This window comes from Desmodus rotundus, chromosome 5 (genome assembly GCF_022682495.2).
Source record: "Desmodus rotundus isolate HL8 chromosome 5, HLdesRot8A.1, whole genome shotgun sequence".
NCBI classification, from domain to species: domain Eukaryota; kingdom Metazoa; phylum Chordata; class Mammalia; order Chiroptera; family Phyllostomidae; genus Desmodus; species Desmodus rotundus.
The window spans coordinates 146,035,949-146,058,907 of NC_071391.1; the positions used below are offsets into that span (position 1 = coordinate 146,035,949).

General features: G+C 42.2%; 1 protein-coding gene across 2 annotated transcripts in view; it reads left to right on the forward strand.

Moving 5' to 3' along the window:
* The first annotated feature begins 12,962 nt into the window (after positions 1–12,962).
* FEZ2 (fasciculation and elongation protein zeta 2) overlaps positions 12,963–22,959 on the forward strand; it is a 37,908-nt gene continuing 27,911 nt past the window's right edge. For both annotated transcript variants that reach the window (XM_024552644.4, XM_024552646.4), the window contains exons 1-2: positions 12,963–13,257; positions 17,247–17,355. In XM_024552644.4, coding sequence (XP_024408412.2) covers positions 13,004–13,257; positions 17,247–17,355 — 363 coding nt within the window. In that variant the 5' untranslated portion in view covers positions 12,963–13,003. The remainder of the gene's footprint in view (positions 13,258–17,246; positions 17,356–22,959) is intronic.

The following is a 22,959-nucleotide window of genomic DNA, read 5'->3' on the forward strand; positions in this document are numbered from 1 at the left end:
AAGAGAAGTCCATTTACTTTAAACTATTTTTTTGAAGCTACACACACAACTTTTTACCTTAACATTATCTTCAGGTCCATGCAAAGGGCTGCCTGTGGATTTCTTTGGTACTAAGGGTCAGTATGGACCTCTCCTCTGTAAAATTGGGCTTCTGTCAGTTTTGAATTTGTATATACCCATGAAAGCAATAATAAATGTAAGGCACTATACAAATATACACAATAATAAAAATACCACTATTCACCATTTTCGTAGTGAGAGGATTATATCTAAGGAGGGAGTGAGGGGCCTCCCCTAAAATACGCTAAAATTCTAAGGCTAGAAATGATAGGAATAATTTATTAAGTTGATAACAGAAATTTTAGATAATTTAGTTTATTATATAAACTTGTGACCCAGTTGTGAATTAAACCACAATCACTATTCTTATGGTGGGAAAATGGAGACAACTGTACTTGAACAACAATTAAAAAAAAAAAACCTTTGAGGGTAACAAGGCTGACTTCATGGGGTATGCATTTTTTCCCTATCGTGTCTTTCCACATTTGGTCCTTCCTTACCTAGCAAGTCCGTATAGGAGTATATGAGGAATGAGGGATTCGTTATCTGAAAATATATCAAAGAGTTTTCAAACATCTCTTGGGAATAGTCAAGCACAGACCCTAGCATCTGATTTAACTGGGTTAATGTGACATAATTCATGGAATTCAATATGCTTCTCTATTTACGTAATATGAACATCACAATATGGTTTCCAAACACACATCACCTGATGAAAAATTAATGTAATAAAATAGAGGGATGTAAAAATATGTAACAAAATATGCTAGAAATCTTAAATACTTGTGTATAAAAGGTTGAATTCCTATGACACCATGCTGGCAGCTCATGACTGAAGAATCAGAAGGGGAGTTCTGCGCCTTTCCCGTGAAGGAAAGGCCTAATGTTCTCATGAAGACAGCCGGTCTCTATTGCTGGGGCAATATTCGTGCTCCGCAGAAATTTTACCTTCAGCATGAATATCGATGTATTTCATGTTCCTCTTATAAAAGTCACACATGCTTCTAACACAATGTATATAAAACAGAAAGTGAAAGCGTTCTATCACCCCACTGCTGCCCCGTGCCTGGCCTCACGCCACAGAGAAATCACTAGTATTGATGACTCGGCCTTCAGACGTTACATAAGTGTGTCATATATTTAAATTTATAAATCGTATAGTTTATAAATGTACTCTTTTGTGCATGAGTAGAATCTGTATCCTTATCTTTTTTCATTCAACACCGTATCTTGGATATGTTTCCCTGTTAGTTCTTATAGATCTACCTTCTCCTTTTAAATGGGATTGATAGTATTTAGCATGTTTTAATGGAATTAATTAACCTTCTGCTGATGGATAATCATGTTGTTCCCAGTTTTTATACTACATAAATATATGTATTTATCTATTATGAGAATTTCTTATATATTTTTTTAGAGAAGTGACATTTTGCAAAGAAAAAGGATGGGCATCTTCAATATTGATACGTAATGGTACCTTCGGGTTGTTATGGGCCTTAGGACTTTGCTTGACTTTGAAGATGACCAATGACAGAAGTTAAAATTTGTGATATTGAGGCCACATTGAAATTAAGATCTATTATTGAATCCTTATTTTTGTTATGAAAGACATAATAGGACTAATGAAAGCATTCAAGACATTGACCAGCTATTGTACAACATGCAGAGGGAATAAAATGGAAGAGATGTACTTACTTTTTATAAAATGTACTCGCTTCATACGGCTGTTGTGATTTAATAAGACGATGGTTTAAAACTCCTAGACTGGCACCTGGCACATAGAAAGTCCTCAGTAAAATATTACTGATATTTTCTAAAGGAAATTTGTTCTCATAACAGGGCCCTCTTTTAGCTTTCATAATCACATTTTATTTTATTTTATTTTTTTACTAGAAGCTTGCTAAATATTTATTAGATAAATGAATACATGAATTGTAGACACCATTAAGTATAGAATAAGGGGGAAACTTGTTTCCATGTATTCATAATATTGCAATTTTCTTTTTTTAATTAAAAAAATTTTTCCCACATAATCACATTTTAAATAACTCCTTTTGGCTTCGCTTTCACCAACTGAGATCACTGATAAATAATTAGTACTATTTAGTATGAACAAGAGAAAGTTGTGAAGTCTTTAAAACTGAGGAACCAAATTTACGCTGCAAGACATGGGAAGCTAGGGGTTACCAGTCAAGGCAAAAGTTGGGGCCAGGAGAGTCTGCCATATGCCAATGGTCAGTGCCTAAGGGTGAGAGGTGCCAGCACAAGCTCAGATGTCAGGAAGTGAATGCAGGCCAGAGTCCACAAACCAAATGACTCACAGGTAACAGGACACCCAAATTACAGAAGTCATCAGAACCCAGGAGCCTGGCTCCACAACTGTGGAAAGGCTCAAGCCCAGAGCTGGCTCACACCAAGGCATGATCTGGAGTCCTAAAGTTCAAGGTAAGCAGTCGGGGGCCCAAGGGGACCGGCACATACCTCTGTGCCAAGGAGGTTTGGCTAAGAGCTGTTTTTAATCTCTTACAGGCTTGTGTAGGTCAAGAGGGTCAGAAGCCAACACAGAGGAGCTTGTCCAGGTCCTCCAGGTACAAGTAGGTGAATGAGGCAGCAGAAAGTTAGATCAGATAAAGAAAGAGGGAAGAAATAAACTTTCTGTGATAGTTGCACCACACTGTAATGGGATCCTTTGATGGCAAAACATCAGAAAAGCTATGCATGCCTGAATCAGCAAGCCTTGCATCTGCGGTCATCTCGTGGGAGATGGAATGTTGCTGTATTTTTTTCTTTGCATTTCTAAAATAAATATCCAAAATTCATACAGTTTTGCTAAGATTTAAGCAATGATGGCACTAAAACTTCCACCGTATATTCTGTCTGCGTCCTGTCCTCACTCCTGTTTCTCCCTGAAAGAGATCGGAGAGGTGATTTTGGACGGAGACATTGCTGTGGGCAGCGACGAGGTAGACAGCAATACAGGAGCTACTGTAGAAGCATCGTGCTTATACTTGGAGCCACGAGATGTGGAAGTGTGGGCCCATTCCCTAGACTACCCTGCCTGAGGCTAAACCTTACAACACTTATTGGGGAGTGCAATTCCATGAAGCAGGAGGAGGCAAAGGAGGAATGAGAGTGGGTTATGAAGCTGGCCACATCTTGATGACAAATGCTGTTGATTGCCCGTTCTTGTAGGCTGTCTTCAGAGAGATGGTATGAAGCTATTACATCTTCATTCCAGGGGTGTTTGGAGAAGAATTGCCCTCTGGCTTCCATTTCCAGTTGATCAAAGTTTGCTTTGCAGGGTGTTACTCCCCCACACTTCCAGGTTGCACCACCTGGTCCCTCTGTCAGCTTCTAGGGAGGCTAGATCCAAGACAGCAACTGTGGCATCTGCAGCATAAGCCACAGTCTGCAGGGCAAGCCAGAGGGTAGATGTGAGTCAGTGGCACTTCCCACATCCCTGCCTACAATGTCGGACCTCACAGATGCTGCTGGGTGGGTGCCCAAGGGGTATGCAGCATCATTTAGCTGAAAGCCCCCAGCCTCTCCTGCCCCAGCAGCAGGAGGGAAGTACAGGTGAGACACTGATCATATCCACACACGTCATGAGGGACTGCAGCATGGGCTGATGCCACAGCCACGGGGGCAATGTGAGCCACTGCTTAGGGTCCCCTCCGCCAGAATGTAAAACATGTCTCCCACACTGCGACAGCTCGTCAGCTGAGCTCAGTACTAAGACACTTCTGGTGTCTGGTTACACAATAATAACTAACACCACTGAGAATTTACCACAAAAAGCAATCTGTATATAATTTCATGTATGAATCTCATAATACACAGGATGGGGCAACAGTAGGTTTGCAGTTGTGAATATGCAAGAGTTTATTCTTGCATTACTATTGATTAATTATTGTATTATTTTCCATACAAACAACTGTAAACCTGCTTTTGCTCTACCCTGTGTATGGTTTTATATTCTATTTTTTCTGATTTAATTTTCTATGGTGAATATTTCCTCATCTCATTCAATATTCTACAAAAGTACTTTTCACTGGCAACGATATATTCCATAATATATATGTATAGTAATTTATTTCTCTTTCCCATATAATTGAACACTTCGGTTGTTTGCAATTCTCTGCTCTCATAAGTCATTCTGTGTGTGTAAGTCCCATTTTTCTAGTCTATGTTGTTACGACAAACAACCCTTAAATCCCGGTGGCTTAAAATAACAGAGATTTATTTTTCACTCATGCACGGGGTTAGCAAAGGACCTCTGCACATCATAGTCGCCCAGGGACCAAGTCTAACAGAGCAGCCCCATCTCAAATGTCATTGGTCATTGTGCCGGAGGGAAACGATGACTCCAGAGAGAGTCACACTGGTAATTAAATGCATCCTGGAAGTGACACGTGGCCACTTCTGAACTCATTGGTCAAATCCAGTTGCAAGGTCTTACCTAACCACAAAAGGGCCAGCAGGGGAAACAGAAGCAGACATGGCAAAGATTACTGAATATGACATGACAAATGTCCTTGTACATAAATCTTATTTTGCATTTTGCTGCTTATTTCCTTAAGGTTTTATAGGAAAGTTGTCGAAACAGATAGCACAAATATTTTTATGTTACTGATGCCTGTACTGGGATTTTATATTTTGGCTCTGAGACTCATACTTGCCCTTTTCACACTCCTCTGGGGGCTGTAAACTACATTTCCCAGACTGCTTTATCTGCTGGTAGAAGCCATGTTTCACCCCCTGCTTCTGGCTCCTTCTGCAGACAGGGGAGCCAGCTGTAGGTGATCACAGGCACCAGCAGCAGCGGCCAGCCCAGAAACAGGGAGGACTGAGGTCTCTGGGCTCTCTGCATGGAGTCTGTGGTGGTGCTGGTGGACTCTGGGTTGCACTGCCTTCTGCCTTTTGCTTCTCCAGCCCGAGGGGTAGAGTTAGTTCCCTCTGATTAATGACCTCTAGGTAGAATCATCTTCCCTTCTGCTACCTCCATGCCTCCTAACAATTTTCTAATCAATCCCTGTATTAAATTTCCCCTGTCTGAAATGTGTGACCAGACAATTCCTGAGACAGCTTGTACTGCCGGATTGTCCCCTAGGAAGTTTGTGCCAATTTATACTTAGTCCCAAAGTGAAAGTACCTCTTCCTTTTAACCTTCACCAGAAATAATATGTTTAATAGTATCATTTAAACATTATCTTCCAATTTTATAGGCACTAAATATCTCATTTTAATTTGCATTTCCCATTTTACTATTAAGGCTGAACTTTTAATTTGTTTATTAGCCTTTTGCTCATTTATTATCTTCACTGATTATAGGGCTATCTCTATTTTTCCACTGATTTTTAAAAGATCTTTATATGTAAAGGACTTTCATCTTTTGTCTATTATTTATGTTTCAAATATAATCCCAATTTATCAATTGCTTTTTAATTCTGTATATGGTGGTTTATAACATAAAGAAATTAATGTTGTAAACTTTAAATAAGTTCAATTACTTATTTGCAACATGATTTCTGTTTTAGGATAAGATTTTAAAGACCTAATTAAGGTTTTAAAATTTTCTTTGTAAAATATTGTTCTAACCTATTATCTGTTATGGGGATAACAGATAATAACATTAGAGATTCATGGCTTCTCAAGTGGTTTTAGTATTTTTCCTTCTTCACAGCTCTTCCTATCTGGATACCAAAGGGCTCTACAAAGGGCACACAGAGGGGTGCAGAGGCTCCCCGGTGAGCTGAGATGCTCCCCCAGAATCACAGCAGCTCTGCTCTCACTGGCCAGGGAGCCCCGCCCATGGTTGCAGGGGAATGTGGCCCATGAAGCTGCTCCCCTGTGGGTACAGTTGTGACAGGAGAAGTAATGGCCAGATGCTCAGCCCTCTCTGGTCCCAGCAGGTTGATCTTCCTCCTTTGTCAGGGCAGCCACTTCCCTCACCTCTATACGCTGGGTTCCCTGCCTTGCAATGGTTTCCCCTTAGTATACAGAGACTCCTCTGGGGCGTACCTCACACCCCAAATTATGCTCAGCATTTGCAGCTAATGCCCTTCTCTGCTGTTTGTTTTTTTTTTTCAGGTGGTTTAGGAGATGAAATTATGTGTTGCATGGATATGTATTCATAATTTGTAAAATTTTATATATACTTTCAAATCAGTATTACACCGGAGGATGAGTCATTTTTCTTCTCTATCAGTTTTTTTCTTTGCTTTTGTGCTTAGAAATTACTTTTCCATCCTAACATCAGAAAACCATTGATCTATCTTTTCTGTTAGTTTGGAGATAGTAGCGTTAACTCTGAGCAGTGAATAGAGGTTGGGCCCGAGATAAGTTTTGCAGCAAGCAGCAGTAACTGGTATACAAACAATAATAACAACAACATATTTTCCTGCTATTTCTTTCCTGAGGATATATATATTTTTCATTATGGAACCACCATTTTCCAGTAACCTGTTTTGCTTCATTTCTCTCCTGGAGACTACACTGTGGGCCCGGTAATGAAAGGGGCTGGTGGACAGGGCGTCCACAATTCTCTTTCTCAGTATCAAATGCAACTACTTCCTTGGTATAGTGAGAGCCCCACAGCTCCATCCCTTCGTCCAGGGTTGGACTGAAAGGCTAGATAGTAAATCTTTTAGGCTTTGCGGATGGTACAGTCTCTGTCGAAGCTCCTCACTCCTGCATTTGTAGTGTGAAGTAGTCAAGGCAATGTGTGAACTAATGAATGTGTTCCAATAAAACTTTATTTACCAAACCCGTAAAAACTGTAGACTCCTGCTTTAGTCTCAGTGCTGCAGAAGGAGGTAATCTGGTCAATGTGATTAATGAACCCTTCCGTTTCGGGTACTTTTGTGGAAGTTAGGAATGCTGACCAACTTGAATCTCAGCAGGTCAGTGTAGATGTCAGTTACCGCTGTTATGTGAGGTGGCTGTGACTGGTGTCACCCAGGCCTCATTCCTCTTCCTCGTAGAGGGTCCAGGTCACCATCTTGCAGTCGGAGGATGGTCTCTGTGACTGCATGTTACCGCCGGTACTGCGCTGTCTTAGAGGTGAAGTGGAGAGCAACCGCGAGGCCGGTCAAGGTCTTGCCTGAGAAGTCGCTGATTGCTTCAGCCCACAACAATCTGTTCATTATCACAGGTGGGAGCTGTCAGACTTCTATTCCTTGTAAATGTCCCTTCTCCCCAACAGCCCTGTTCTTTGGGAAAGCACCAGCTCCTCACATGCTACAGTAGCCACCTCTCTGGCCATCTTGCAAACCCTGTACCTTAGTACTGTATACCTGTCATTTCACTAAAGAAAAACTGCAGAGTTTTATCTTTTGTGTACATTATTCAAAGCAAATTACAGAAGTCCATATTCTTTCATACTTCAGATTATCTTTACTCCTAACACTTTTAATGCACATATACTTGGGAAGAGGAATACATATACGAATGGCAAGGTTTTTTAAAAAGTCACTTTAAAGCATCAGAATTGGATTCAGAATCTGTAACAAATGAATTAAGGTATAATAGTTGCTCAACATTTTGGGGGTGGGTCAAATCCACGTGAGAAATGCTAAAAAAATTGAAAGTTAAGGAAATCTTCCTTTCGTCCTCCCTCCCTATCCTTCTTTTCTTCTTTCCTTCCTCCCTTCCTTCCTTCCTTTGTCCCCCTAACTGATTTACAGAGTAAATCAATTAATAGACTCTATGCATCTATTCACATTTACTCTCTTCCTTTCTCCCTTCCTTCCTTTTTTTCTTTCCAAAGCCTCAATTTTAAGTAATGGCCCTTAGTTGTAACACAGTAAAATAAGTATTAACTTTATTCTTATTTCAAAGAATATTTTATGCTTTAAATTCGTTCTTAAATTCACTATGTTAGGATCTTTCATTTTTCCAGACTTGTCATCAGGGAAAATCAGAGAAACATGAAGAATACTGAAGGGTCTGTGCTCTTGGAGAGTTAGGTGTAGAGAGAGCAATTTCACCAGCTGGACACCTGGTTCAAGCTCACTAAGTCTGAGCCTAAGCTGGGATTCCAGTAAGTCTGGTCAACTGGCATCAACAGGAGGCTCTCTGCATGATGTTCTGAGGTGTCTCCTTGAACAGACTCTGTCCTAAGAACAGACAGAGCCAGGACACATGTGCTAAAGTAAATCCCAGAGTGATAGGGAAGGCACGATTCCGAGGGCCATGACCTACCTATACTTCAGATGTACTCCGGACCCAGCTCCATAGATTCATGTCTACGAATGCCTACGTCTAAGGATTGGAAAAACCAAAGGTTTTCAACAATTTACTGAGACACCAGAGTGTAGTAGATACAGAACATAAGACTGAGAGGCATTTCTCCCCACCTCCCCACAGAGACCACTTTGTCCCATTAGAAGCCTGTGGACTGCCACACACCGTGGGCTGTGCGGAGCGAGAGGCCATGGTTCTCGAATGAAGGGGCTGGGGCTTGGCAGAAGCAGGGCCTCTCCTCATCTGAATGGGCAGCAACAGCTCAGAGCTGCCACCGCGGCACACACTAGGCATGACGGAGCCCTGCGACTCTCTCGGTGTGTCCATCCTGTTAGCATTGGTGGGCTAGGCCCTGCTCGGCCCCATCACTGGATATGACAGTAAGATGAAGGTGGGGGGATCATGGGTCCTTTACTTGTCCGTTAGGATCAGGCTTGGGTTAGCTGGAAAAGACTATTTGTATAGGAGAGTTCCAAATGTCTTTCTGAATGACAAGGACAATGTTGGAGTAATTGGGAAAAGGCTGTTCTAAACACAGGTGTGGCTTGAGTCCAAGCTCATGATTTTGTAGGGTGGGGAAAGTCATTGGGGACACATGAAATGAAAGCAGGAGAATGAAAGAATGGAGAGAGAGATGAGAAAGTAGTTGAAATGATTGCAGATAAGGAATGCTACAAATAGCATAGAAAAATTTGAAGGACGGGGATAAATGAGGTACAGAGGCAGGGAGCTAGGGTAAGGAATAATGTTTGAAGGCTACAGCGCTGAATGAGTGAATGCACGGCTTTAAGTCATACCCAGCACCTAGTGGTGTGCTTACCCATCACTTATTTTAAAACCAGTTATTTGCAAATTGTCAAAACAAGCCCTACGCTAATACAATTACCAACCATAAGAGAACTTTCCGTGACTCAAAGAACTTGAGAGCCTAATTAAAAATTTCAAGGGTATAAATGAAAATATTATTATTTATTTTACAAGTAAGTTTTAAATTATTTTTCAAAAATAATTTGATGCATTATAACCATCATTATTTGCAAATAAGTATGTTGAAGAAGTTACTAATTTGATAATCTTTCTTTTCTCTTCTGACATGTTTGGAAGATGTACGTGATATATTTCCTTTTAGCAGATCTCCGATTAAAGAATTTAATTTCAGAGCACTAAATATTATTTATTTTATTTTGACACTGGGAAGGAGTCTCTGCTTCCAGGGTCACTTAACATTTATTATTAAACACATAAAATCAATGGCTGCTTCAGGGAGTATTAAAGGCCAAGTCTTTAGCTTATGTCGCCCTTTGCTTATAGGAGACTATTTTAATATCACTTTTAGATGTAGAACAAACTCAGAAACAAACTGATCTTCAAAACAATTCACAGAAACACATTTCTTTTTATAAACTACTCAGAGTTAGGGCACTGCTCATAATAATAGAGGCTTATCACAGTCTGTCCTTTGTTCGGATGCAAGAATCTTTCTGCGTGCTATTGTTTCTCTGCTCATTTTACTCGGAGAATTGGAGAGAGATTTTCAGTTCTCTGTAACCTAAAACATTTCTCAGGTGCTAATGACAGGAAGTGGTTTCTGTTCCTTCTTAAATTTTGGCTGTTTTTATTCCATTAGTGAAAGTTATTATTGAACGAAGGAGTGAAATCTTATCAGGAGTGAGAGGCTTTAGAAAATTCTGACCTATTTTTTCCCTTTCTATCAGCATTTTCAATGAATGCGTTCACAGGGCTGGGTAGTTGAGGCTTGTAACAAAGCAAACTTGAATAACAAAGCAGAGAAGACAAATGATTAAAAATATTTTGACAAATAAGAATGATGCATGTGCTGACCTAAATTACAGCACCTCGTAGCAAAAGGTAACCTCGTCACCTTCACCTGAACTGCACTTTCTCTCCAGCTTCCTTTATCCTGCAGAACCGGTGTCTTTTGTGATTTTCAGTAATTGATAGTCCTCATCCATCACACTTTTATGATGGGACCAAAGGTTTGGTGTTTTTTTTAAAATCTCAGCAAAATAGTAATTTACGACATTTCTCCAAAAGCCATCATAGTTCCAAGTTTAACAGTAAAAAGAAAAAACAATCACCAGCAGTTGCTATTTTAGGGCTGAACACATTGTTTCCTAGAGAATTTAATGTACACAGTTAGGTTCTCTGTTTCAGAATAAGAATTGCTTTTCAGATGAAAAATCGGGGGTGGAGCAGGCATGTTTGGGTGTGTTAGGGGAGCACACAGGGTGGAAAAATACTGGGGAGTAACAAGAGGTTCATTTCTCTGGTCAGACAACCAAGTGAGGAGGTAGTTTCTCCGAGAACTTCTCAAACAGAGAGCGTTGTGCTGACACACTGAGAGCCGGGAAAGTAGCAGCAGCTTCTTGGAGAGACGGAAGGTGACAGCCGCAATACTTCCCCCAGGGAAGTCAGGACCGGGGTGTCAGTGCAGCTTACAAAGGCTCTTTTCTGATGCTAGAGCTTTAAAAGCATTGGGTTGGGCAAAAAGTCCATTACTTTTTTCTATATAATAAAGGACACATTTCTCGTTTTCACCAATAAATTTATTGATTTGGATATTTTGAGTATGTCGACTATCTCCTGCTACTGGCTTCTAGTGGGTAAAGTCCAGGGGTGCTGCTAAACATTTCCCAACACATAAGACAGCCTCACAGCAAAGAATTGTTTGTCCAAAATGTCCATAGTACCAAGAAACTTCGCAAACCACTTTTTACACCTTCGATCAGTTACAGCACCTTCTCCATATGCTGCACAAATCTTTTCTTTTTGCATTTCAGTTGTATTTTTACCTTTCTTGAAATAACCAGCATAATAGGCACAAAATGTTGCATATTTTCTTCCATCTTCAATATTGAAATGGCTACACAAAAATTTACCAATTTTGGTAAGTTTTTTAAAAATGCACACTGATATGACAGCTGTCACAGTAGAATCTAACAAAATTGTTTCTAATGAAGTTAAAGGCTATGAAGCACTACTAGAGTATCTTATGAAAGAAACTAAATGAACTTCTTGGCCAACCCAATATCTTGTTACATCACCACACATGGCAACTCCATGCCAAGTAGAGTCCAACATGTGCTCCCTTCCAACAATATTGTCTTTCAAGTAATTATCAACAGTTTCTTAGGCTCAATCATAGATGCATTTTGTTTAACATGGAATGAGTCATTAACATAGTAAATAGGAAATGTTGGTATTAACATGTATTCTTGAGGATAGGTTTCCAAGACATGAACAAAGCATTCTGGGAAAATATTACTTTCTATTATTAACTTCATATTAATCTTTCAAAATACAAACTCATCCTACATGACCCAGCTACATCCCATTTCCTAAATGAAGCATGTGAGTACTACAGTCCAAAGATATCACTCCTACCAACTCCTTTAACTGTAGATCAGTTCAAATTATCCTGTTTAACAAGACCCAGAAACAAAGTTTAAGTCTTGTATACACCACTCGCAAGTAACTCCTGCGAACCCTTAAAAGTGTTGCCTCTTAAAGCCCCACCCTGAATCCTGGATCAGGAAGACAGATTTAGTGTTACCTCCCGTCTTCTTGCCCATAGACTGGCAAATGAAGCTCCTTTCTTTTCTCCAAAGTCAGCGCCATGGTCTTGGCCACTATGTGCTCAGGCAGCAGACCCCGGTCTGGTTGCAGTCCTCGGTATATATTGCCTTTACGTATTCACACTGTCTTATAATCACACTTACTTTTCCCACCACTTTTTTATTATGGTAAAATACACATAACATAAAATTACCATCTTAAACCATTTCAAGTATACGGCTCAGGGGTAATAAGCGCATTCATATTTTTTTCATATTTAATGTTTTATTTATTTTGGTGTGGTCTGATGATACTGATGAGACCGTTATCATCAAAACTGATGATACTGGTCTCTAGTTTATTTTCTGATGTTGTTGAAGTACATTCATGTTCTTGTGCAGCCATCACCACCATCTGTCTCCAGAACTGTTTCCATCTTGCAGAACTGAAACTGTGTACTCATTCATCATCGGTAACTCTCTACTCCCAATCATACCTACTTTTTATTTCGTATAAACAGTTTCCTTTGGTCTTATCACTACGATTACATTGTAAGCCCCATGTAAGGAGCAGCTATGTATTACTTGTATAGATAGGGTACTTAGTGTCAGGCACTGTTCTCAGCGCTTAGCAAATATTAACTTACATAATTATTCATTTTTGTATGTTCCAGAGGGAGACCTTAGGTATTTGTGGAATGAATTTCGGTATCACTTAAGCATTTCCAACAGACTCTGGCTGCTATTCTGGTTGGAAAGTTGCAAAAGGAGCAGGTTTCCCTGGGAAAGTGACTTCGTGAATAATCTGACACTAGCTCAAAGTTTGAAGAGGCCCTTTGTTTCAGACACACTTAGGCCAGGTTCCCACTGCGAAAAGCTAAGAGGGAAAAATCTACTGAGGAATCATAGACACTATAGGAAATGACTCAACGCGGTTGAAGTTTCCCTTTCTGAGGGGACCCATGGAAGATCCCGTGAAGACTCAGGAAAAGGGTAGACCTAGGCTGAACCGCCCTGGATGGACGAAAGCCACCCGCCGGGAGGGGCGGGGCTCGGCCGGGGCGGCTCCGGGGGCGGGGCCGGAGGACCGAGCGGGGCGGGGTGCGCGACAGCAGCGGGCGGCGATGGCGGCGGACGGGGACTGGCAGGATTTCTATGAGTTCCAGGAGCCGGCCGGGACCCTCCAGGACCAGGAGAACTGTAACGCGAGCCCTGAGGCCGGGGCAGGGCCCGGCGGGGCAGGCGACGGCTTTGCAGCGCTGGCCCGCAGCTTGGAGGAGAAGCTGAGCCTCTGTTTCCGCCCCTCGGGTCTGGGCGCCGAGCCCCCGAGAGCGGTCGTGCGGCCCATCACCGAGGGCAGCCTCCTGCAGGGGGACGAGTGAGTGCGGGCCCAGCCGGGAGCGGGCGGGAACCTCCCCCGCCCCTCGCCCCGTCTGCCGGCCCTCGGTCCGCAGGCCCCGCCCCGCGCCCTCCTTCCGTCTCCCGGGGCCCCGGAGTCCCCGCCCCTCCTGCTCGCGCACCTCCCTCCCTGGGGCTTTCGGCCTCGGCGAGCTGGGCAATTTAAACTCCCTGCTCCCTCGCTCCCCACCCGTAAACCTCCACCCCTGCCCCCTTATCCTCCTTCCTGGAGACGACTGTGATTTGACTTACGGGGAATCTCCTAGTAGAGCGGGTAGTCAGAAGCAGTACTTCCTCGGGCATAGGCGTAGCCATTCATTCTTTTAACAAGTATTAAGTGTCCGTTAAGTGCCAGAGGCTGCCTCGCACTGGGAATACCAAGGTGACTAGTCAACTGACCCTCCCAAGTAGGGTGCAACCTAGGGTGGGAGTTAGATTTGTAAACAAATATCTGTCCGGGTGTGACAAGTGCCCTAATGGATAGATGTGCAAAATTTAGGAGATTTAAAAGTATGGGTGGGGTGGGGAGCGGGGAGAGTCAGGAAAGACTTGATAAAGAAATGTGAAAACTGGATCCCAATGCGGAGTGGAAGTTTGCTGGGCAGGGGAAGAAAGGTTTAGCTCGAGAGTGTAGCACGTGTAAAGACACCAATGTTGATGCAGCATTCTGTGGCACAGGAATTTATTGGGTCCACCCGAGAGCCCAGGTACAGTGCAGGCCTCTACAGAGGCAAAAACTAAGAGCCCTGGTTATTAATAGCTGGGATCCCCTAGCCTGGTAGGGAGACCAGTGCATAAATAGGTAATTATTACAGAATTATTTAATTGCAATGATAGGGAATTCATAGGGCTTTAAGAGAGTTGGGGGAAGAGGGCGATAGAGTTCCTGGGGGCACTTTATTTAACCACTTTGAATTGTAATTACAATTTGGTTAGATAAGGGTTGTGATTGTGTAGCATGGTATTACCCCAAAAGGTGGTTAAAAAACCCCAAAACCCAACGTGAGAATGAAAAAACTGAAGCATGTTGTAATGTCAGGGGGAGGCTCCCCTGGAGAGGCTGAGGGTGAAATTAATGGACTAGATACTGAGGACATGGGTATGGATGGATTGTCAGAACATTGGTGGGATGGAGAAATTGGAGTTTAGGGAAAAACTCATCTGTGAGACAGAGAAAGATCCATGGGCAGAGAAACGGGCTTCTAGCTTATGGTTTCCTTTCCTCTGTGAAGCAGATTTATCAGGAATAAGATAGGAAGCTTGAGAAGAGGGAGTTGGGAATGAGTGCCTGTAAGTGTGGCTTAGCAGTGGTTTGAGCCCAGCTGTGCTTGGAGCCTGTATCTTTTCATTGGTACCTCTGTACAGTGTTCAGGAGTAGAGGGGAGGATTTATGTCGGGATTTTATACACACAGATATGCTCAGTGGCATTATGTGACATTTTGGAAATTCTGTTTCCAAAAGAAGATAGTAGAGTGTGTGTGTGTGTGTGTGTGTACATACATGCATGTCATGCATATTTATATAATTGGAATCACTAGACTCAGGACATATTCTGGATTTTAAAATTATATTTATTATGAGTTTGGGTTTATCAAGAGTAACTTCTCAAAACAGTTTACTAGTTTGTACACAGATAGTTGAAATCCCTTATTTTTGCTTCACCTGCGTGGTCGGGAAAGTAGTATATTTTAGCCTTCGCTTAAATCTTAGGTCGATATAAGAAGTTGAAGTTTTTGTTACTCCTGAACAGGGTTTTTAGTAGAAGACCTGTTGGTAATGTGTGTGACTTGACTCGGGAATGCATAAGAAATTTCTGTCTTTTCCAGGGCTGGGGCTGGCCATTACCCTCATTATCCCTGTTCTGCATGAATCTCTCCATTGCTTGTTAGAGTCCATTTCTTGCTCCTTCTCACCAGAGAGAGCTGAGAATTCTTTCACTCAGATACTGCCTTGCCTTAGGGCAAGTTCTCTGAGCCCCAGTTTTAGTTTTGGTTAAATACAGAGCTTGTACTTATCTGCTAAGTTTTTACTTTAGAAGGGTCTCGTGTAGGATTTAATGTTGAAGGGACTTTGACCTTCGAAAAGAGCTGTCTTGCCAGTTATTTATGACTGCATGTAATACTTTATGATAAGGATGAAGGCAGTCCAAGTCTTAACTGGAGAACTCTAGAACTCTTCTGACCTTGTTGGAGATAGAGGACTGTTGATTATCCTTCTTTCTTGAAAGATCAAATTCAGTCACAGTTACTTTTTCTAGGTGGAGTATTCCACTCTACTTGTCCTTTTACTACAGCCTCATATAAGAAGGGGCAGACAAGCAGTCCCCAAAACTCTGGACTGTCTTCACCTACTAGAATATCCTACTTGAATTCCTCACCAGGGTTAGATATGTAGTCAGTGATGCAGTATTTGAAAATCTTCTACCCAGGAATGTGTGGGCCTTAAACCCAGCACATTTAACAGTCCAGAAGGGTTGCCTCCAATTTGAGCATGTTGGCATTAGAGGAAATTATGATACCAGCAGAGAGGGGAATAGGAATGAACCAAGCATATGGGAGATTTGCTGGGTAAACAAGCCAGTTTTCTAGAGCCTTTGGGTTTGCAGTTTCACTGAGGCTAATGTGTGTTCCAAAGCCAAGCATCATGATGGGATTTTATGTTCTTGGCAGTGTGGTCCCATTGCTTCATCTCTTTAGCAACAAATCCCAGTGCTTAAACCAAGTATGTTGCTTCTTTATTTTGAAGCTAGTGGTCTTGCTTTTGTATCCTAATGGCTCACACATGCGAGAATAAACCCCATCTAATTATGTAATGGCTTATTCACAATTAGATACCTGTTATAAAATTTAGGGTGTTTTCTCTTTAGGACATGTATGTGTGTACCTCTAGCTATTAAGTAGCCCATATGTGTAGTGTTTAACTTTACGTCAACTAAATCTCATGCCATTTATATCTTTAAACTCAATTTTTCTACATACATTGTTGTATTTTATTATGCTGGTTATTACCTTGGTACCAAAACCTGCATTTTGGTCATGAAGTGTGAGTTTGCTGTTCTTACCTGGTGTGCTTCGGGGCTTTCCTCAATTCAACTTATTTAAATGAATGCTTCGAATAGTAGATCTGGGAGGGATGTCTGTTTTTCTTGTCCAAGCCTCTCATTTTGTAGAAGGGAGACTAACACAGAGGGACTAAAGGGCATGACCAAAGACTCATTGTTTTAGGAAGAATGAAGACCAGAGTGTATGTCGCCTGAATTTTAGTCACGTGCTCTGATCCTTGTCAAAATGCTGCCCAATAATAAGGTGGCGTAACTGCATTGGGTGTGCCTTGCGTGCATTCTCAGGTGAACTTCCTTCTTTTCCCTTTCATTTTGTCAGTGTTTGTCCTTAATCTATCATGTTACAAATGAGATATTAAACCTTGATCTCACATTACAACTGAATCATTTTTCCCCAAAAGATAACAAACCTTTGGTCAGATTATTTACTCGTGAAATGGCCTAGATGTTTGGGACTTGTAGGAGAAAATTAAGTGTAGAGCACGGTGTATTTACTACTAGGTTGGCTCTGGAAACATGACTTAACTTCCCTGTGCTTCAGTTTCCTTGTTTGTAACGTGAGGACAGTATGATTCTTCATAATATTGTTTTTGAGAATTAAGTGAGTTAATATATAGTTTGTTTAGACCAGTGCCTTGTACATAGTATCGGGGGAAAGGGTCAGTTGTCAACGTGGAAGAGTTTCCCATTTCACTTCACCTTCCCACAGGGCTCTTGGCAGCCTAATTCTATGATTTTCACTTAGTCTTATTTAGGGGCCTCTACTTTGTTGACATTTTTCTGAGAAACGGCCTTTTTTTTCTTCTTCGATATTTTTGTTTTTCTTTCACTACAGTACTGGATATTTATTGAATAGAAGACAGATAGAACGTTAACTTTCGTTGACCGTGGTTTTCTTCCTGTTAAGGATTTGGAATGCCCTGACAGACAATTACGGAAATGTCATGCCTGTGGACTGGAAGTCATCCCACACCAGGACCTTGCACTTGCTCACTCTGAACCTCTCGGAAAAAGGGGTAAGTTAGGAATCTAACCAGTCGTTTCTCAGTTACTGATTCTGATAATGGACTAAAAAGGAGCGTTTCTAATAAACCAAAAGTCATGCGTTGCCTCTTACTTCCAGGCTTGTAGCAGTTGGGCTGGCCCTCTATTATTTGCCATAGTCCATTTTCTAGCACATTCCTCCAATCCTTCCCCAGCACACGCTCCCTTTTTACGTTTAGCTAAATTTTCATCTCCTGTGTATGAGCGTCAGTGACCAGCATTTTCTTTCCCACCTTAAATAACACAATTTTGATATGCCGAGAACACTCAGTGAGAATCCTAGCCTTTGGTTTAATACGCGGGGTGCAGCAGAAGTAACACCATTGAGTGTGGTTGGTAGGGTATGTGAACGTCTCGCACGAGACGGACAGCAATTTGAACATTTCACCTAAAATGTCACGTGGTGTGCTTGAGTGTGATATTGTCATGTGACAAAATTACATGTTGATGATTTTGTAATAAAAGATTTTTACATAATAAAAAGGGGGCATTATTTTTGCCGGACCCAGTACAATCATGGGCCGCTTGGCGATGGGGATGCATTCTCAGAAGTGCGTTTTTAGCGATTTGCTCGTCGTGTGAACGTTATAGAGCACACTCACACAAACCTAGGTGGTATAGTCTGCTACACACCTATGCTGTGTAGAATAGCCTATGTGTTACTCCGAGGCTACAAGCCTATATAGCGCGTTTACAAAACAACACGAGATTAAGTCAAGTGCAAGAGAACATGATGCAATGAAGACACATGGTAAATACGAGACGTACAAGGTAAAACACGGCACACTCGTTTACAGCCAACATTTATAGATGGAAAGGGTGTGCTCTAAAATAGTGATAAGAAGTGTGCTATAGTAAACACGTAAACCAGTGTTGTCATTGTTGTAGTGATCAGGTATTACGTACTGTGCGTAATTGTACGCTGTACTTTTATACAACGGGCAGCACAGGAGCTTTCTCTACACCAGCATCGATACTCGGGTTTCTCTTCAGATCATATAAATCTTGGGCTTTTTATACCAGCATCACCGCAAACCCCTGAGGAACGCAGTGCGCTAGGTGTCACCAGGCAATTGGAGTTTCTCAGCTGCATTGTAATCTTAGGGGACACCGTGGTATATGCGGTTAGTCGCTGACCCAATACGTGGCACATGCCGGTGTTGAGGGTACTGGAATATCACCCGAGTTTACTTTTTGACGAATTTAATGACTTGCTGGGTACAGCATGTTGCCCGTAGACTGTACTAGTGTGAATATCGGGGAACCTTTATGAGACATTTCAGTTCTTGGAGTTTAAATGTGTTCTTGGCCAACTGAGGCTGCTCTGTTTGTCTTGGTACTGTACAGTGAAGATGCCTTGAGTAAGGAGAATGAGCACAAGTGATGGGACAGCAAGGGGGACAGAACAGGGAAGAGAATTGCTTTAAGTGGAAAATTGCACTGTTGTTTAAAGCTGATGAGAAATGTAGCCAAATTATGTCAGTTTCAGGGCCTGACTGTTGTAAGTTCCCCATCAAATAACAGTGTAAGCCCATGCGAGATCTTTTGGCATGCTCTATATTTCATTAGCATATTTGCATAATTACTGGGAGTTTAATGCAGTAGGCCCGTCAGTATTTTAAATAGCGTTGTTAATGTTTTGTGAAAATGATTTTCTCAAATATGTGATTCAGAAAAGAATGGTGCCATTATGTTCTAGTAAAATACAAAATTCCGACTGTATTTCCCAGTCGTCTAGTAGATGTAGAATTCGTACTGTTTGTTCTAATTATTAACCCCGTTAAGCTGTTTTGCAGACCGACCTGACATCCATGTGATGAAAAGGAATGCAACAAAATATCTTATTCTCTTTTGTTTACTTAGCTCCTAGCTATCATTTTGGACTTCGTTCAAGTTTCCCTTCCTCTTTGAAGCTTCCTATTACTGTTTTAGCGTTTGCTGATCTCATGGAATTATACAATTTTAGAGTTGGAAGGGACTTTAAAGGACACTTAATCCAACCTCTCACTTGGGGGGAATCCCCATCTACAGCCTGTCTGACAGATGGTAATTTAGCCATGGCCTAAATCCTCGCAGGGAAGGAAAATGTGCTCCTCTCTGTGGGAGTCCGTTACACTTGGGGTGGGAAGACCTTACTGAATTTGTCTGCTCCATAGAATTGAATGGAATTTGTTAGCCCCGTTGTCGCCTGGGTGCCAGTCCCCACAGCCCTTTGTCCATGTCTCAGATCACTGCTGTGTTCCCTTGTTAGCCATGTGTTTCTGGGTCTGTCACTGGATCACGACTTCCCGGTAGGTGTCTTTGTATCTGTCTCTTCAGTAACTACCACTGTGCCCGGTGTGCAGTCATGACCAAGACAAGTGTTTACCTTCCGGAAGCATTCTTTGGATTATCCCAAATGTCAAACAGGGCCTGTGGGAAATTATTTTGACAATGGGAGAAGAAATTTGATGGGTCTTTAAGGCATCTAGTGCAGTCCAGATTCTTCCATGGCATGTTTTTTTCCATGAGAGGCAGCTCTGTTTTCATAGAGGGAGAAGCATCACCAACTCTGTATCCAACCCTGGCACAGGAAGGAGTGATGTTTGGAATGCTTGGCAAACAGAAGGCGCATTGATGCCGAATGGGAGGGTGAATAATGATACCCATGACAGCCAAGGTTAGTTTTCAAAGCCTGAAAGGGATTCCAGCCCTTAACATATGCCCTCTCTGTGTGGAATGGGCTTGGCTCCCTCCCTGGAATGAGGATCTGGGATCATTATTTCTGTTGTCATGGAAATTTATTCTTAGGGCTTACTGGTATCACTCATGTGATTTGATAATAGCTATAAACCGCTTCCCAATCCAGGCCCTTTCTTGATCATGCGCATGTACAGAAAGCTTCTCAGTCGTTTGCCTTCGGGGCATGTCCTGTGTCATCTCCTACCTCCTACCATGAGCTTTTCTCCAAGGACTTCGGCTTTGTTTATGCACCTTTCTATCTTTAAGAGTAGAAATGGCAAGAAGTAATAACATCTTCCTGAGGAGTAATTTTCAAATTCAAGCTTTTATTTGTCTGTAAGGGACAAGTTGTCTATGAGGGAAAAATAAGACAAAACTGTGGTCTTCCAGTTGCAACACAGAAGAGTGATTGGGGGGGTGTTGAAATGTAAGGGTCCGTGAAGTTGATGTTTGGTCCACTCCACACCATCCGTACACCATTATGGTCACATTGTGGAATTTTTCCTCTCCACTTCTTCAGTGTTTAAATCAAATGTCCACTCCCATCACGAGCCTCATCTCTTGACCTTTCTCCTTTCTTATTAAAGGCATAACTGCCATAGTTTAAAAAGTGTCCTAGAACTATAGGACTTACCGTGCAAAAGAAGCCTTGCCCTACTGACCTCATCTTTGGTCTCTGCTTCCCAGAGGCGACCACTCTCAACTGCTTCGCCTATTTCTTTAACAGGTAACATACTCATGTCATTTTACTGGGTTTTATTTTTTAATTTTAGACTTTTTCCACTTATTCTACCCAGAGGATGAAGGTATAGCTCTCTTCATAGTCCTCCCTCCAACCCCAACACTGTAGCCCTCACAAAAACTTACCTTTCCTCTATCTTTCCAATATAATCATATCAAAATATTTGGTTAATTTAATCTTCATTTATATTGACCATTTAAATATTCACAGTTGACCCATTTTACTACACTATGATTAAATTTTCACTTGTAATTTTTTCTTATGGTAATAATAATTGCCCTTTGTGATTCAGGTTATCATTAGATCACTAATTCAGCCTCAACAGAGCCATAAAACTAATTTTAGCGATTGAAATGCACTAGATAATCTGTCAGCCTCTCCCCGCGCTCGCTCTTTCTTTTTCTTGATGCTTTTCTCGATGCCCTCTGCGGTTCACAGTTCTCACCTGAACGGCGGCTCTCCATTAGCTCACAGCCATCCTTCTGGGGGTCTTCACCATCATTACGAGGGTTCCCTTCACCTCTTTCAGGCACTAGATCCCACATGTTCCTTTTGGGTTTTCCTCCTGGTTTTCACGGAACATATTCTGCAGTAGCTTTCTGGAAAGGGCACATGAAAGGTAAATTTTTTGAGAACTTGAATGTCTGAAATGTCTTTAAGTCCCCACCTAGTTGTTAGTTTAGCTAGGATTCTAGGGTGGAATTAATTGAAATGAAATTATTAATATATTGATTGTTCTCTACCTTCTGTTGCTATTGAGAATGCAAGCGACATTTTGATTCCTGGTCCTTTTAATATGATGGGGTTTTTTTTTCTCTGTGGAGGATGTTAGGTTCCTTTTCCCGCGCAGTGTTCTGAAATTCTGTGATGGCGTGCGGAAGGCCCGAGCCAGGCCTTCCTAGGCTGATGGCGCACTGAGAAGTAGAACGGGGAGATGCGCCATCACTGTGGTACCGCGTGGAGGCGCAGTGGGCGGGAGCAGCATCCGACTCCGGGGTGCCGATGCGGCCCCTCCCCCAGCGCGGAGTCCCGAAAGGCAGCTCACCGGTGTTCCTTCGCACGTCTCGCCCTGCTGCTTCCTCTGTGGGCTGTGCTCACCCTTAACTTCCCAGGATCCTGTAGGAGGAAGTAGGGGCCTATCATACTCAGTTGTGTCCTCAATTTTGTGTGTATCCTCTACATTGATAAATAAAGTGATTTCCCAGGTCAAATGCAGTTTTTCAGATTATGTGCTGTCTAGTAGAAATACATGGTTCCGTCTTACATAGTTCGTCGCTGCCCACTTGTCCTTTGGGAACTCAGTGTGTGCTGCTCCTTCCCGAGGAATCGAGTTCTCATCATGGTTCTTTCATTGGCCGAATAGTCATGTCACGTTACCTCTTGTGCAGTGCATTTTAATCTGCTGAGTTTTCCAGGTAAGGTTTTTACAGTGAGTACTAGTACTAAACTCTTAAGTCATTGTTAAAGGGACTGTTTATATCATCCGTGTGGACAGATTCAGGGGGCACCACTGAGTCCTGGTGTGATACCCTGGGGCTGGCAATAGCAAGCAGTTGTAGCGCCACTTGGCATAAAGAGTGAAAGAGGGGAAGAAGTCACCAGAACCCGGAGAGAGTAGCTGTGGGGGAGGGGGCTGCTCCACAGCAGCTGCAGCCTTTGGCAGCCTGGCAGCGAGGGAGATGGCAGAATAAATGCCCAGCCCTCACCTTCCCACCTTCCAGCCTCCTGCCAGTGTCTACCAGCAGTGTTGAACCCAGCTGGAAGCCAGAAGTCAAGGGCATCCTCTGATGTCGTCCATAAACGTCAGCCTCCTGGGGCACAGAGCAGTGCGGAAAATGGAGCTATGGAAAATCTCCAACACAATTAGGTTTGAATGTGTTTTGCAACACGGAGAGACTATTTTTTGGAAGACGCATTCAACTGAAAGAGCTGAGTGTGACCCTCATATTGCTGTCGGCTAGGGAGGACATTACTTCTGTTTTACTCCGAATGTTAGAAGTTAGTTTGCAAATAACTAACTTTATGTTTTCTGTGGAATTTTAATATATACACTCTTACTACTAGATTGTTAACTACGTAACATTTGCCGCCTACCCTGCCCATCACCCCTCCC